The sequence below is a fragment of the Lacerta agilis genome, chromosome 1, assembly GCF_009819535.1.
Source record: "Lacerta agilis isolate rLacAgi1 chromosome 1, rLacAgi1.pri, whole genome shotgun sequence".
Lineage (NCBI taxonomy): Eukaryota > Metazoa > Chordata > Lepidosauria > Squamata > Lacertidae > Lacerta > Lacerta agilis.
Window position 1 is genome coordinate 107882280 of NC_046312.1, and position 17850 is coordinate 107900129.

The 17850-nt window shown below is 42.0% G+C and overlaps 1 protein-coding gene across 1 annotated transcript in view; it reads right to left on the reverse strand.

The window, feature by feature from the left end:
• Positions 1–17402, reverse strand: part of STK39 (serine/threonine kinase 39) — a 104480-nt gene extending 87078 nt beyond the window's left edge. The window contains 3 exon segments of the mRNA XM_033166499.1: positions 16975–17065; positions 17067–17150; positions 17153–17402. Coding sequence (XP_033022390.1) covers positions 16975–17065; positions 17067–17150; positions 17153–17209 — 232 coding nt within the window. The 5' untranslated portion in view covers positions 17210–17402.
• Between the last annotated feature and the right edge of the window lie 448 nt (positions 17403–17850).

Genomic DNA, 17850 nt, shown 5'->3' on the forward strand with positions numbered 1-17850 from the left:
CAGCGTATGGAAACATAATATGCAAATCTGAACTTTAATAGCAATTAACTAAAGGGGAGATGAGAATTCATTACAAAAGGAAAGGCACCGAAACCAACCAAAATTTCTCTTCCTTTTCACCATAGCTGCAAAAGTTTGCAAACTACAGCAAAGAGGCCGTAACAACCAGATCATATCAAGATTAAACTATTTCAGACTAAGACAGCAATGCTATCCTTACTTAGCTGGGAATAGGGCCCATTGAACTCAACAGGACTTACTTATGAATAGTCCACCTACTTATGAATAGTCCAGTAAAATAAATAAATAAATAAATAAATAATTTTATATCCTGGATTTTTAAAGCTGAATGTTAAGATATCAAATTTAATCAACTAGTAGTTAATTTATTAAACAGAGATCTACAAAATACTAGTTAAGCATGAAGAGGAAAGAAGTGCAAAAGTTTCTTTGGTACAACTCCAAACACTAACCATCCTGCTCTCATTGCCTCTAAATGAGATAGCTCCAAGCCAGAAAAAAACTATATTAAGAATAATTAAAAATTCAAGAGTTAGAAACATTTGCTGAAAAAGGTACCATCCTAAATTATTCGGGCTGCATTCCCATGCACAATGTTGAGTAAGTATGCATAGGAACAGTTTTTACAACATAACTAGCAAAATCTTTCTTGCATCCTCTTTCCTCTATCTTTATGCTGGCGTACATAGTAAACTAGCCTATTGACCATATGGCATCAAACGTTTGATGACCCAACAAAGGCATATCCCATATATCATATGACACTTCTTGTAGCAGTTCTGCCATCTAGTGCCAACAGCATCACCAAGATTTGGCATGCACGTCACATTAAACCATAGTTAAAAATGAATTATCACTTAAATGCTTCTCTTCTCCGCTGTTCCTGCTGTTGCACTGCAGATGAAACAAGTCGGAGTCTAGTTCCCCATGTTCCCTGAAAGCTGAGCTCATGGTTTGTTTCTCTCTACACAAACTACAAACTGTAGCCTAGGTCTGTCCTGGGTTTTTGCTCATGGTTTGTTGGGAGAAAAAACAAGCCATGGGTCAAGGTTTGGATATAATGACAACTAGACCACGGCTTGTTTTCTGGCACCAGGAGCATGGGAATAACTTTTACGAAGCGAACAGCGTCTCCCACACTGTCAACCTTTAATAGCACCCAAGATCTACCAGCTGAGCAGGGATTTTTTTTATTTAAATCAGATTTTTTTTTTTAATTTAAATCGGATTTTTTTTTATTTAAATCGGATTTTTTAAAATAAAATGCTTTTTGGGGAAAATATATTACCATCCAAAGGTTATTCAATCATGAAATAAAGATTAGTTTTTTAATTATGTAGAATAAGGCTGTATATGTTTAATTTTTTGGTAAATAAATTCCATTAATCCATTCACAATGTCCTTTATGCTCTTCCAGAGGTTTTTGTAAAATTATTGGGCAGTTTCTCTGCCTACAAGATGCTTGGTTTACTTTTGCAGTTCTCAAAACTGAATTTGACTCAGCAGAGATCACATGCCTCTTCTTCACAGCAAAAATGTTATAACATGAACAGAGTTGAGAAAAAGACCTTAATCCTATAGTTCTACAAACCTTTATGAATGCAGAATCAACCCCTTCAGTGTTAAGTTTCAAGAAGTTCAGTGAATAGAATAGAAACTATATTTTTCTGATTGTTTGGAGTGGAATGGATCTAATAAATCTATTTAAATTGTTATTATTAAGGTAATGATTATTTTTCTCCTTCCTAAGTACAACAGAAAAGTTGTCCAAATATGAATGATTAACCTATTAAACTGGGGATAAAAAAACTAATATGAAAAGTTGTTATTCTAAAAATCATCTACTTGCATATTAAAGTTATACCAGCAAGAATTAGTCTTTATGTAGAAAACCGTGATTTAAATCAAGCCTTACTGACTAGTGATTTAAATCGTGATTTAAATCAAATCCACCCTGCAGCTGAGGAAGGTCTGCTTATGCTGCTCTTGCACACCTAAGTATTTTTGCACAGAGTGATTCACTACCACAAGTGTGGGGAATCTTTGGCCTTCCAGATGTTGCTGAACTTCAACTCCCATCATCCCTTGCCATGGACCATGCTTGCAGGGGCTGATGGGAGCTCAGCAAATCTGGAGGTCCAACACCTGGTACAAATCACCACTAGCATGAGGGTAATCACCACCTTGACGCCTTCTTAAATCCACACCCCACCTTTCTGCCTAACACATATACCAAAAGCGAGGCCATTTTATAATTTAAAACGCAACTTTAAATACACCTCTCCTGAAACTGTGGATTCACATCAAGTTCACAAAGCAGCTTCTGTCCACAGAGTATTGAGATGTAATTAGTCTGGCGAGATGATTTAAGTTGGTATTAATCATACAACTGGAATAAAACCAGTATTAATTCAGCATACAGGGCGCTCAAATCAGGTCAAATACCCAGAGGGGAGAGAAAGTGGAAATATTAACCCTACAGATGTCATAACAATCTGCCACTTAATTAACAAGGAACTAATTATTAACATCTTCACTCAGGCTCTCTCCATTGCACCCTGGAAGTCTCTGAAAAGAAAAGCAGTTCTGTAACAGAAAAAAAGAAAGAAAAATCTCTCTCAGTGCACCATCTATCTGGCAAAAATAAATAAATCAAGTTTGAAGAGGCTTTGCTTGCTGGACATGAGAAAATTCATTCCTAACGACAACATGTGCATCTCCTCTACACATAAAGAGTCCTCTGTGGACCAGTTCTCAAGCACTACCATCAAAGCTATTTACATGGCCCATTGGCCATGCTTGTTAACATCTGAATAGAGCCAGTCATCCTGTGGTGTCATTCAAAATAAGTTCAGCCATTTTGAGTAGCTGTTGGATTTGTTGCATTTTGAGTAGCTGTTGTCCGATTCTGCAGTTGCCTCCCCTTACCGTCACCACCGCCAACACTGTGGCTTTAACTACGACCCACTTAAGACGAAGGTCAATCTCTTATTCTTCATGTCGCAGATCGACCTATAATGCCACCCACTGAAGGCTTATTAAAAAATTTAAACCACCTTAGGTACAATGTTCTGAGATACAGTAGTAGCTCCTGCTTACATTCCAGGGCTCCTTCTCCCTTGACGTTTCACATTCAGGTACATATATCCCAAACTACAAATACAAAGACCTCCTCTTGAATCCTTCCAGTAGCACCTTAGAGACCTACTAAGTTTGTTATTGGTATGAGCTTTCGTGTGCATGCACACTTCTTCAGATACACTGAAACAGAAGTCACCAGACCCTTATATATAGTGAGAGGGTGGGGAGGGGTATGACTCAGAAGGGTGGTGGGAATGGGTGATTGGCTGACCGGTGTGGAAAACCCCTTGAATCAGCTGTGAATCATGTGCAAACACTTAAATCACTGCTTTAATCTGGAGGGGTGGGGTGGAAATGTTGCTTTGAAATGAACCCCAGGCAAGGCAGCAATCAGGAAAGTGATGCTCTGGTCTGCTGCTTGTGCAAGGATAAAAGATAAGCGCATAAGTCCTACTCCTGTATCCCCCTCAAAGTGGAAAAATGACACAAGAAACAGTCCTCAACCAAACCCTCTAGTTTGGAGCTCTCCCCCCACTCTGTTCTTTAAAAAAACCAAAAACTTTAGTATTATGACTCGTAAATGTTGTATCATCTGTGGAATTATTTTGATGGTTACTAACTTCTTACCTAAATGCCTGTCAGGAGCAGGTCAGCCATAAAGCTCAAACTGATTAGAGCATGGCGTTGATAACGCCGAGGTTGCAGGTTCGATCCCCATATGGTACAGCTGCATGTTCCTGCATTTGCAGGGGGCTGGGCTAGATGATCCTCAGGGTCCCTTCCAACTGTACATTTCTATGATTCTATCAGGCCTACCTGGTGAGCACAGCAACTCGACTCAGTAGATCTGGCCCCTAGGAGGAAGCAAATCCATCTAGCAGCCCTACTGGGAAAGGGAGAGAAACACCAGCTGTGGCACGTTGACACTGCTTTTTCTGTGCATGGCTGTTGCTACTGTAGATAAAGGGCTGGAGTTTCTTGCTGTAGATGCTTGTGGACAGCAGTTCATGGTGCTGGGGGGGGGGGGAGATTGGATGGATTAGAGGGGAAGGGGGAAATGTTAAGTTACTCAAATGCCACTGAGGTCTAATGGGGTCTTCTTTGTGTGAGAGACAGAAGAGGGAGGAAGAGGGCTACTGCAAGTGAAAAACAGGGTGGGAACTGTTGCGAAGACCACTGGTTATTTAATCTATTTGAATGTCTTGGAATTGTAGAATTAGAAGGCACAACATCATCTGGTCCAACGCCCTGCAATGCAGGAATATTTTGTCCAACATGGGACTCACAAACCTGAGATTAAGAGTCTCGTGCTCTACCAACTACCTATCCCAGCTGTCTTGTTTGTTTTTACCTAGGTATTTGGTTAAATTGGAAATACAATTTTTTATTACTGCAGTTTCGCTTGCTTACCTTACGACTGAATTTTTGAGCTGTTGCTTATAGGGCTTGCTAATACGATTTTTGCAATTTCTGTATTCTTTTTTTCTGCTTATTTGTATTACTTTGTTCTCCGCTGTGAGATTAAAAACATTCAGTGAAGAACAGGATATAAACACTGTTAAGTAATAATGCTTATTATTTTAAATAGGCCTATTTATAATACTTAAATAAGTATTATTATTTAAATAAGTAAATATTTACTTATTTAAATAATACTTTAATAGTATTATTTATTACTGCAAATAAGCATTTATTTACAGTAAATATTTATTTACTGTAAATAAATGCTTTGCAGTATTTCTGTACAGTAAATAAAGTATTTCTTTTTTGTCAACGTGTGCTGGTGGTAACTTATAGGCTGTAGCATGGGCAGTAAATCAAAATGACAACCATCAGAAAGCTACCTCCTCTCCATCAAGAGCAATTTTCCAAGGTTAAAATTTAAGAAAAATATCTCATAGGGCAAAACAAATTCAGACAAAGCATGCAAGAGAGGGCAGGAGTGAAGGTAAAGCACAGAGGAGTGAGGAGGCAATGTGCATTCCAGCAGACTATTTAAGGGGAAAGGGGCACCTGGAAATTGAGCAGAGCTTGCCCTGCAGCAAAGCAGCCAACACTTAAGTTAGTCTGCCTATACACACGGTAGCCCAAAGAGTAAAGGTAAAGGGAACCTTGACCGTTAGGTCCAGTCGCAGACGACTCTGGGGTTGTGGCGCTCATCTCACTTTACTGGCCGAGGGAGCCGGGCATACAGCTTCCGGGTCATGTGGCCAGCATGACAAAGCCGCTTCTGGCGAACCAGAGCAGCACATGGAAATGCAGTTTACCTTCCCGCCAGAGCGGTACCTATTTATCTACTTGCACTTTGACGTGCTTTCGAACTGCTAGGTTGGCAGGAGCTGGGACTGAACAACGGGAGCTCACCCCGTCGCAGGGATTCAAACCGCTGACCTTCTGATGGGCAAGCCCTGGGCTCTGTGGTTTAGACCACAGCACCACCCGTGTCCCTGGAGTATGTTGAATCAAAATATCCCTTGTTCCCCCAGGTGAGAGCTGCGAGGCAAGGGTTAAGATCCACCTCTGATAGAGGGCTTTGGGTTTCTCTCTCTCTCTCTCTCTCTCTCTTTTCTTCTCTTTCTCTTTTTTGTTGTTTTTTATTCTTATTTAGATTAGTGTTTTTTTTAAAGGATTGTATGCTGAAAAGTTTCAATTTATTTATTCTTTTAAAAAAGGAAATCCTTTGTTCACTACAATGGGGTGATACCGGCCTACTGGGCAGGGTTGTTGTAAGGAACTCCTTTTGAACACTTGAAAGCACAGCACACACTCGGTTATCATTACGCTTACTTATTATTCTGCAGCAGAACTGCAAATGCACTTGAAACTAAAGTGCGCTCAGGAGGGCTGTTATCCCAGGACATCTGATTCCTCTCTTGCAGCATATGACTGGATATTCAGTTGTCCCTCCAAAGCCAGTTCCATCTGGCTGTGGTTTTCTCGGACAACATAATTAGTAAGGATACTGCAGCTGGTTACAAATGCAGCTGTCAGGAAGAAGGATCTGGTCGCATTACCCTGTGCCAAACTTTGCAGAGCCAGCACTGTCCAGGCTGACTTTGAGACCAAGCGTGCCAGAACAGAAGTTTAGGCTTTTACTAAGCAATATTTTAACAGCGTTAACTGTGTTATAACATTAGTGGTATTTGGTAGGGAAGCTACTAATATGATAAGACTGTTTTAGCAGCTGGCCATACACAGGGGGTTTTGTGAGCAGGAAGTTGGGGGAACCAAGTTCCCTTGGCTTTTAAAAAATTATTATTTTTGTCGGGGGGGGGGCAGGGCTGGAACAGATATGTACCCAATGCCTGAGCCAAAATCCACCTATAATCTGTAACAGGGTGGATAAAAATCAATGATTTTAAAAAAAAAAATAAATAAATATCGGGTTATTATTTTTTATTTAAATCAGATTTTTTTTAATTTAAATTGGATTTTTAAAAATAAAATGTTTTTTGGGGAAAATATATTACCATCCAAAGGTTATTGAATCATGAAATAAAGATTAGTTTTTTAATTATGTAGAATAAGGCTGTATATGTTTAAATTTTTTGGTAAATAAATTCCATTAATCCATTCACAATGTCCTTTATGCTCTTCCATAGGTTTTTGTAAAATTATTGGGCAGTTTCTCTGCCTACAAGATGCTTGGTTTACTTTTGCAGTTCTCAAAACTGAATTTGACTCAGCAGAGATCACATGCCTCTTCTTCACAGCAAAAATGTTATAACATGAACAGAGTTGAGAAAAAGACCTTAATCCTATTGTTCTACAAACCTATGAATACAGAATCAACCCCTTCAAGTGTTAAGTTTCAAGAAGTTCAGTGAATAGAATAGAAACTATATTTTTCTGATTGTTTGGAGTGGAATGGATCTAATAAATCTATTTAAATTGCTATTATTAAGGTAATGATTATTTTTCTCCTTCCTAAGTACAACAGAAAAGTTGTCCAAATATGAATGATTAACCTATTAAACTGGGGATAAAAACTAATATGAAAAGTTGTTATTCTAAAAATCTTCATCTACTTGCATATTCAAGTTATACCAGCAAGAATTAGTCTTTATGTAGAAAACTGTGATTTAAATCAAGCCTTACTGACTAGTGATTTAAATCGTGATTTAAATCAGTTTGATTTAAATCAAATCCACCCTGTTTAAAAAATTATTATTTTTGTCAGGGGGGCAGGGCTGGAACAGATATGTAACCAATGCCTGAGCCAAAATCCACCTATAATCTGTAATTAATAAAGTTGTGGCCATTTCTAATCCAGATTATTGTCTGCTTGGTTTTATTAATCATATCTTACATTTATCCACCGCCCGAGAGGGTGGCGGCACTGTGACTGGGCCCACAACAAACAAACTTTGTGGTGAGTTCCCCTACCGTTTTTTCCCCCCACAGAAAAAACCACTGGTCATATGGATGGCTTTATTCACACAATTGCACCAAGTAAAGCATGTGGTCCTCACTAGGGCCACACTCACAACTATCATTTAGAGCTCAATGATGCTACTTTAAACAGCCCTGGCTTCCCCCAGAGAATTCTGGGAGCTGTAGTTTGTTAAGGATGCTGAGAGCTGTTCGGAGAACCCTATTCCCCTCAGAGAGTTGCAATTCCCAGAGTTCTCTGGGAAGAGGGATTAATCGTTAAACTATTCTGGGAATTGTAGCAAAACTCAGACAAATGTGCACCCAACCGAGCAATTCCACTCTGGTTTTCCACCATGTAGTCTGGCAACTTTATTTTCGGGCTCGGGTAGGGTTTTAGGTTCAGAAGATTTAGCACCTGACATCTACAAGAGAAGGGAAAGGGTTGCGACTTGATGGCAGAGTATCTGTTTTGCAAGCAAAGATGCCTCAGGTTCAGTCCCCATCATCTCCACATAGGCAGTGTTCTAAATCCCCCAGGTGCCAGGCGCACTTTGCAACTGGCGCGGGTTCAATTGGGACCATGTGGAGATCTCTGGATGCCAGATTGGTGACTGACATCTCCATCTGGCTGGCCCCTCCAGCTTTCTTTTGCAGGTAAGCAGAAGAGCTTATTTATTGCATTTATATCCCAAAGAGTACAGGATTCACCCTGCTCCTAAATTAATCCCTACAGCAACCCTATGAGGTGGGTTACGAGGCTGTGACTGGCCCAAGGTCACCCAGTGAGCTTCATGTCCGAGTGGGGATTTGAACCCTGATCTCGCAGATCCTAGTCTGACACTCTAAACCACTATACCACACTGGTTTCCTACAGTACTTCTGCTATGGGGCAGTTATATAACTTAAGTAGATTTTATATATATATATACACACACACACATATATATATATAAATTATTATTATTATTATTATTATTATTATTATTATTTATACCCCGCCCATCTGACTGGGTCTCCCCGGCCACTCTGGGAGGCCTCCAACAAATATTAAAATACAATACAAAGTCACAAATTAAAAACTTCCCTAAACAGGGCTGCCTTCAGGTATTTTCTAAATGACAGGTAGTTGTTTATCTCCTTGACCTGTGATGGGAGGGCGTTCCACAGGGCGGGCGCCACTACCGAGAAGGCCCTCTGCCTGGTTCCCTGTAGCTTTGCTTCTTGCAATGAGGGAACCGCCAGAAGGCCCTCTGTGCTGGATCTCAGTGTCCGGGCTGAATGTGTGTGTGTGTGTGTGTGTGTGTGTGTATGGAAAGCAAATTGTGACTTAGAGGAGGATCTGAAATATTTTCCCTGGCTCTCAAATTTGTTTTATTCTGGATTGTTTGATGTTTTAATTTGTTGTAAACCACTTTGAGATTATTATTTTTTAATATAAAGTGATATTGAAATGAAATGGGGAAAAAAAATTCCACTGCCAAAAAAAGGCATCTAAGCATTCCATTGTGGCAACCATAACCTAGGTTTAAGGAACCATTTTGCAATTAGCTAATATATCTAATATTATAATTATAATATTATAATTATAATATTATAATTATAATATTATAATTAGCTAATATATAAATGGTGTTTCCGTGCACAGTTCTGGTTCGCCAGAAGTGGCTTAGTCATGCTGGCCACATGATCCGGAAGCTGTATGCTGGCTCCCTCAGCCAATAAAGCGAGATGAGCACCACAACCCCAGAGTCGTCCGCGACTGGACTTAATGGTCAGGGGTCCCTTTACCTTTTAATATATCTGAGTTTCTAACGTTACACGGATGGGGGGAGACCAGTGACTGAAAGCCTGCCAATCCACTGCTAGTCCGTCACCCTTCACCTGAGGAGCTTATAGCCAGGGCTGCTGCAACAAACAGCTGTGGAAGTCTTTGGGAGGCAGAGGCGCAAGAGGGCATCAGATGAGGGAGGGAAGGAAAGAGGGACAGAGGCCAGTGTTGCCCGTGGCACCACTGACCATCATTCAAGGCACCCCAGGGCGCCACGGCACACTGGTTGAAAACCACTGGCCTAGGGGAACACCGTGGGCCTCAACTGTATGCAAGGCTAAAGTAATAAAACTGCAAACTTAAGTGTTTGCAAAACTAGATTATTATTGTAAGACCTTAACAGAGTGATCCAACACCAAAACACTGGCAATATCAGCCATCACAATGTACATAGCACAAAATGAACGAACTAATGAACTAGCGTTCTGCCGTTCAAGTCATGCCTGCAGATAGTGGCAACATTCATATTTCTCAAATGGTTTAATACCCAAGCTGCATGACTAGGAACAAGCTACAAAAACCTGTGGGCTAGCATACTCTTCTTGTGTCTTCCCACACTGTCAACAGAAGTTCGGAAGCTTTTGCTTCCACTGTTAAGCCTTTATTTCATTTATTAAATGTTGATTCTGCCTTTCCTCCCCGATCACAGCTTGCCATGTTATCTGGACACAGAATGGCCATTAACATAAAACTAACCGTAGTTTAAAAAGACAACATGGTCTGAAGCAGACGTGTTTGCAACAAACCATAATTAAAAGTAATATCCGGACAGCACAACAAACCTCAAATTATCATTCCCTTATGTGTTCACGTTATTACCACAAGTTCTGAAGGCAATTTACATTAATACAGCAGAAATATACAGAATACATACAACACAATTCCAACAGACTAAAAGTAGTTGTACTGAAAACAGTCGCACAACACAACAGTATAAACCACCATTCATTCAAACGAACCAACAAACCCCACAAAGTGGAGGAAAGAGCTTCCAAAATCCTGCCCCCATGTGGAAGGAAGTATGAGTTGCATACTGCTCCTACATAACATATTAAACCATGGTATAGTGTGACAGGCAAACATGGCTGCTGTTGTGAACTCCTGCTTTTGTATTCTCAAAGGAAGTTTCGTCCTTACATAAGGCAAAGAGGCACAGACCTCCTCAACTTTTTCTTCATGGGATCATTAGCAGACAGGAGCTATCTCTTCCCAGGATGCCTCTGTCAGTTGCAAAGCAACAACTATATCCTCCTCTACAGAGTGGAGAATTCCAGAAAATCTTCATACATTTTTCATCAATGAACATAATCCTCCTTTGGCAGAGAAAACTAAGAGATCCATTCTTATCAAAAACAGCCACATGTAAACAGAAGTAAGAAAAAACCCTCAAATAGCTCTCATAGGAGCCCTTTGTTCTTGAGCGTGCAGCAGTCTCACAAACTTGGGGGAACGACTCCATACAAGGACAGCAGCTTTTAAAATAATCTGTAAAACCACGTTGACATTTGTTAGAGTAGTATGCTTTGTTCATGTAAATATGCTGACATAATCAGGAAGCTGAACTGAACTGCACCCTCAGAAAAAAATGGTATGTGCACAGGTATTTGCTTAATTTTACCTGCATGAGTAAAGCGACTCACAATGAACTCTCGCCTGTGTACAAACAGATGTTGCTTGAAAGGGTGAGACCTCAATGCCAGTTGTCAAGCCTGAATCTCAGGGTATATACAGCAATTCAGATATACTGGCCAAGAAGCAACAGCTTGAATGCAGGAGCTAATAGACTCTTCCCGCCCCCTTAAAGTCACTCCTCAGTGTTTAAGCAAAGCCTAAAAATAGAAAAAATGTTGTTACCTCCTATTTAAGCTGCAAGTAACCTGCTGGTCTGCTAACTGTATTAACAGCTCCCTGGGAGGCTTCGCTTTAATCCACAAGCGAAATCACCAACTCCTCAGGTAACTATAGTGAACTACAGGGCAAAGAGCTGCTACTAAAGTGGGAAACTATGGCAATAGGTAAACTGGGCAAAACTCATCTAGCTGAAACTTTATGAACCCCTTTGCTCAACCCTGCAAGTTTGATGCAATGACAACAGTGTGCCAGGAGCAGCTTTGCTTAGTCCAGGGAATAAGGAAGGTTTCCACTGAGGATGAAAGAAGGAAAAGCCTTTGCTATCTTACTTTCCCGTGGTTTCTAAAGGGAAAGCAGAACCTCCCAACCAGATTCCCAAGGGTCTTGAATGCTGCCTGGCAGCCCTTTTGCCACCACAGTTCTTGTACACTAAACTAAGCCAGCAGACCTTCATACAAAGAAAACCTGTGTTTTGTATCTATTAAATAAGACTACTGGGGTCCCAATTTTAAGACGATGGTTATAATACAAAACCTATTGAGCTGTTTATGGAATCTTCCAAAAAGTACTCAAGAGTGTATGGGATGGTGGGCTCAGTGAGCCATCCTCCTCCTCTGGTTTCTCTTTGCTCAGCATCCTGTTCACACAGTGGTCAACCAAATGCCCATGGGAAGCATTAAAAAGGACCTGAACACAATCGGATTCTGCTCCCTTGCAATTCCCAGAAACTGGTATTTAGAGGCATGTACCTCCTTTGACAGTGGAGATGGAACATAGTCACCCTGGCTAATAGTCGTCAGTCTTAACCTCCATGATTTTATCTAATCAAAGCCTCCAAGTTGGGTAGCCCTCACTGCCTCCTTTTGGAGTGAGCTATATACCGTAGTTCAATTATAAGCTGCTTGAAGTAGTTTCTTTTATCAGCCCTAAATCTTTGAACACTTCACTTTGCCAGATGTCCACAAATTCTAGTGTTATGGGGGGGGGGGACTTTCCTCTATCTTTCCTTTCTCCATGGCAGACATAGTTTCCTTTCTCCATGGCAGACATAGTTTTATAATCTTCTATCATGTCATCTCTTACCTTTTCTCTAAGCTAAAACTGTTAGAAAGTATTGTTAAAGATACAGTAGCTAAGCATATAGAAGAACAAGCCTTGCTGAAGCAAAAGCCAACATGGCTTCTGCAAGGGCAAGTCTTGTCTCCCAACCCATGGGACTTCTTTGAGAGTGTCAACAAGTGTATATAGAGGAGATCCAGCTGAGATTGTGTACTCAAGACATTCAAAAAGCCTTCAATGAGGTACCTCATAAAAGTAAGCTTACTAGTCCTGGAATGAGAGGGGAGGCTCTCTTGTGCATCGGGAATTGGTTAAGTAGCAGGAAACAAAGAGTAGGAAGAAGTGGACAATTGATCATCTTATTCTCCATGAGTTTATCTAATATTGTTAAAAGAACGTAAGGCAACGTCCTCTTCTACTGTCCTTGATATGCACCAGTAAGGTATTCAAACCCATTAACAGCAATGGGATATTTGAAGCCAATTGTCAGAATGAGGATTTCCCCAACGAAAACTAAAGACCTAGAATAAATTATGTCTAACTGCTGCAGTGGGTACACACTGCATGCTCTTCTTGTAAGTAAATAGTATTTAAGAACCAATTCAGAGATTACATCATGGGTAGACAAACTAAGGCCTGGGGGCCGAATCCAGCCCAACTGCCTTCTAAATCTGGCCTGCAGACGGGCCTGGAATGCATCTCTGGGTTATTTGTGGGGCCTGCCTGGTGTTTTTACATGAGTAGAATGTGTGCTTTGATTTAAAACGCAACCTTGGGTTATTTGTGGGCATAGGAATTCGTTCATTTTTTTTTTCCAAAATATAGTCCAGCCCCCAACAAGGTCTGAGGGACAGTGGACCAGCCCCCTGCTGAAAAAGTTTGCTGACCTCTGGATTACATTATCTTGACCTGAAAATGAATGCAATGCAAATTATACAAAAGGAAACAGAAAGCCAGCTGATAAGTGTCATCTGGATTAGACCAGAGAAAGTTAAAATCCATTCCTCTGGCACTTTTAGCTGTCAAATATGCTTCCATCAGGAATCACAGTTGTTACACTAGTCCAATCATGCTTTTAAAACAATCTTGCAGGTAAGCCACATTTAATCAGGGCAAGCATTTTACAAGACTCACTGCACAACTACCTTGCAACTACAATAATAAAACTGGCTTTTTGTGGCCTGTCACTGCTTTTACATATCTGAAAAGTTAATTCAAAAGGAGCATTGCTCTGGATTAAATTAAGATCCATCTGGAACATCCTTCCAAAAATGCAACTCAGAGAGACATGTATTATTACAATGCCATAAGCACTGAACATCCACAGCTTCAAACTAAGCCAAAATCAGGAATCTTACATGTTCATGTTTGCAATGAATGAACCGACTTATTGCACCGGTTAGGGTTTTCAGACCTAGTGCCTATCATAACATCAGCATAATATAATGTATTTTAAAATATTTATTAAAAATATGGTGATTATGAAACCCTGAGCAAAGATGCAGCTTTGATTTAAGTTACATTTATTCTCACAAGTTCAAGACTGCACTATTTCTGTTTGTTCTTTGAAAGGTGAATATGCTTAGCTCATATCCAAAGCTGATTTTCACATGCCTAGTTTAGGCCTTCATCTTCCTCATTTTGTAAGCAATACATAATACAAAGAAGCTACAAGTCATCGTATGGAATTAAAGGACCAAGATTAAAAAAATAGTTGCTTTTAAAAGCTTGATTATATTAAGCAACACTCGAAGTGATCATTTGGTTTAAATGAAGTCTGGATTCAATATAAGGACCCAAAATATTAATAATCTACCCTGGCTCTCTTAAAAGTTAATTCAGAACCCTCTATCAATCAGTTAAAGCCCGATTCTCTTGGTAACCCAACTTTGTTATTGTTTTTGTTTGTTTGTTATTGTGTTTGTTATTGTGCAAACTATGAATCTTTAGGCTGTTCTCCAAACAGTATGGTCATTTGATGTCTCCATTCCACTACCAGATCTTATACCTGGAAAGCATGGGGCACTTAAAGTACAGTCCTATCCATGCGCTCAATGGTGGTCACTTCCTAGTAAGCAAATCTTGCTTAGAATTAAGATGGCAGCACAAAACAGAAATCCTTCATTTCACAACTCCCTAGTCTATGAATGTAAGTTTTATACCACAAAAAGTGTGTGGGCTATGTGGCAAGAGAGCATGTGCCTAAACTGAACAAAGCCAGATTTTTTGTTACAAACTGGTATGTTTTAACTGTTGTGGCAGCCAATGATTGTGCATGCTTGTTCACTGGATTTTGATTTTCTAAAGTTTCCTAATTAATTCAGATTTTGTTTTCTTGGAGAAAGAAGTCCCCTTGATTTAAATAAAGACAGTCTGCAATTCATTTAAAAGTCAGTGGGATTTCATCCTGCTTAGCTTACTTAATAAAATCTTTATTAAGCATTTTGGAAAGGAGGACAAGTGATAAATTACAGCTTCACTTACAAAGCACATGGGACTAGGGAACAACTACCATGGAATTCAATAGAACTACCAAATAAACACACTTAGGCTACCACTCTAAGAAAGTGATTCACTGATTTCTTGCAGAGGCTTGTTTAACTCCTACCATGATGCAGCAGTCTTACAAGAGACACGCTCAGTTCCTATTGGAGAACATGGCCAGACATGGCTGGCTCTTACATTTCACAAATTTACAGAATTGTAGAGTTTCAAGGGACCATGAGGATCATTTAGTTCAACCCCCTGCAATGCAGGAATCTTTTTGCCCAATGTGGGGCTCGAACCCGCAACCCTGAGATTAAGAGTCTCATGTCTACCAATTTAGCTATTTCCAAAAGCAGAGTTTCCATTTGCAACATAAGATGTGTCAACACAAGGTCTCTAAGGCTAACCGGTCAGAAACCAAGGCAGACATGGCTTATTGCACACCATCACCCAGAAAAATAATAATTCTCTTTTTAATTTCCTTTTTAAAATAAATCCCTCTCCGAGGAAAAGTTGAGCAGAAGCCACATAATGAACATCCACTGGCCCCAATAAAGATATTATCTTACTGTCCCTGCAATGTTCTCTGCCAATGAACTGATCTTTAAAAAAACAAACCACTTAAAACTGGTGCAATAAATGTTGGAACATATAGTTAACAGAAAAGCACGGTCGTATATCTCTACTCAGAAGTAAGCCTGTTGAGTCCAATGCGACTCTGATAAGTGCCCCCAAAATCTTGATGAAGAACGTTAAGTGGGCAAACAGTTTTACAAGGTGCTTTTGCTGGTACAGTATTCTTCCCCCTGGACAATGAAGATGCTAGCAATCCACAAGTGGAGCTGCTGCAGAATACCATCCTGCTCGAGAAGCAGAAAAGAGGAGAGCTTAGGCACCTTGCTTGCACAGCATCCTTCAGCTACTTCAGTGCCATGGCTGTGAGAAGGCCAAAAAAAGCAGTAGGATGACAGGCAGCAGGACAAAAAGACTAAAAAATCCAAAGGACAAAAGGATACGGTTTCTCTTTTTAAGCAGACCACATGCAATACAGACGCACATCTTGGCAAGTGCGAGAGGGGTGCCAAAACTTCCCAAAGGAGAGTCTGCTCTCTTCTTTTCTTTAAATGTCCGTTTCAGCAGTTCTGAGGCAATCAATATTAAAAACAACTGCAAGAGATACTACCCCACTGGAGTTACCACTGCTGGATGCGGCCTAGCTCACAAAGCAATGACACTCCTGGATTTGGAGTTTTGTTGCATTTGCAGGCTTCAGCCGTGTTATCTCTCTCTGTAAAACAAGACTGATGCCCAGCAAATAGCATCCAAGTCACCCCTCAGGCTTATTTAATTTAACTTCCTGGGGAACGTGAAAGAAACAAGAAACAGACCCAACCTACATTGTGCTAACATCGCTGCAACACAGAACGAGATTATTAAACTGGGGGGGGGGGGGGAGAGAAAGATGGGCACATTAAAAACTTAGGTAATAGTGATGCCATTCCAAAAGAAACCTACTTAAAGAGTGAAGAATGTGTTTAAGGGGTGGGGCACGGATGGTGGCGAGGGGAGAGAAACGAGAGCCATAACTGGAGCCCTTTGCCAGGGAAATGTGCAGAAAGAAAACTATCATTTAAAACTGATAGACGTGGCGTTTCTGGATGCAAGAGTGACGCTGCTGCACCTGGAGAAAAGGAATTTGAGGGTGGGGGCGTGGGGATGGTGGACAAGAGAGATTGAGGAGGGCCGGGGTTGACTTACATCTCCCCACTTAACAGTAGAGAGAGAAAGTTGGGAGCCAGAAAGGCAAGAAGTGCCATGGCAACTTAAGGAGGCCAGCAGAAGCCGCAACGCTTAAGGAAAAACTCCGGGGAGGCGAGGTGGGGGGTGGGGTAGAGAAATCCAGAGAGCAAAGGAGGGGGGTTCTGTTTGGGTGCTGATGCCCCACCCCTCAATGCAGGCAGGCAGGCAGGCAGGGGAGCCGGGCTCCGTTCTCCTCCCCCGGATCACGGAACGTTGCAACAGAGGAAGCGAGATGAAAGCGGCGCTGTGCAAAAGAGCCGGTGCCTGAAGCAGGAGGAAGTCAAGTTTGCAGCATCGGGCACTGCAGTGCCGGGCGCATCCGCCGCAATGAGAGCCTCTGGGCTGAGGAAGCTCAAAAAAAAGCCGGTAGGCCCCAAAGCCGGCTGACGAGGCATCCCCTGCAAACCACCCGCCTCCCCCTTAGCCGCCGCCACCCGCCGCCGCCGCCGCTCCCTGCTACACGCGCCACTGACCGATCACCTCCTGCAGTTCGTAGGCGTCCCGGCAAATGGGCCAGCCGACGGCTGGAGGCGCGGGGGTCGGGGGCGGCGCAGCGGGCGCCGGCTGGGTCTGTTGCAACGGCGGCTGGGGCTGGGGCGGCGGCTGCTGCTGCGGCGGCGACGGCTGCGGCGACGGCTGTTGCTGCTCCTGCTCCTGCTGCTCCTGCTGCTGCTGGACGTGAATGGGCGAGTCGCTTTGCTCCGCCATGATGCTGCCGGAGCGCACAAGCGGCGGCGACCTCCTTCAAACTTCCCTGCCAGCAGCACCTTTAACCCTCATCCGCAGCTCGCTCATCCACTCCCTCCCTCTTTCCCATCCTTCCTGCCAGCCAGCCAGCCGCGCGGTGGGGGGAGGGAGCGCACCGAGGGGGCGGAGGCTGAGCTGCTGCTGCTGCTACACGCGTTAGAAGCAGGAGTAGCCCTACGCAGTCGAGGGCAGGAATTGATCCGCTTGGCACAAACCATAATATCGAGAGGAGGGATAGTTGCTAAAAAGAAAAAGAAAAAAAGGGGGGGGGGAGGAAGAACCAGCCCTCCCAGGAAGGAGGTTTGGCAAACGACACTCCTCCCTCCTCTCCGCCGAGAGGATGGGTGCGATAATAACGTTTGGGAGGCTTAAGGGGCCCGATCCTCTTCTTGTGCATGCTTACTCGGAAGCAAGTGCCAGTGAGTTCGGAGGGACTTCCTCTCAAGCAAGTGCACAGCCTCGTTGTAGGAATGAGCAGGTCTCTTCGGGCATCGCAGGCAGGGTTTTTTGTTTGTTTGTTTGTGTTTTATTATTATTATTATTATTACTTCCGAGTCAGCAGGCATTGCATTCTGCTGCTGCATAGGAAGGCGATGAATGAG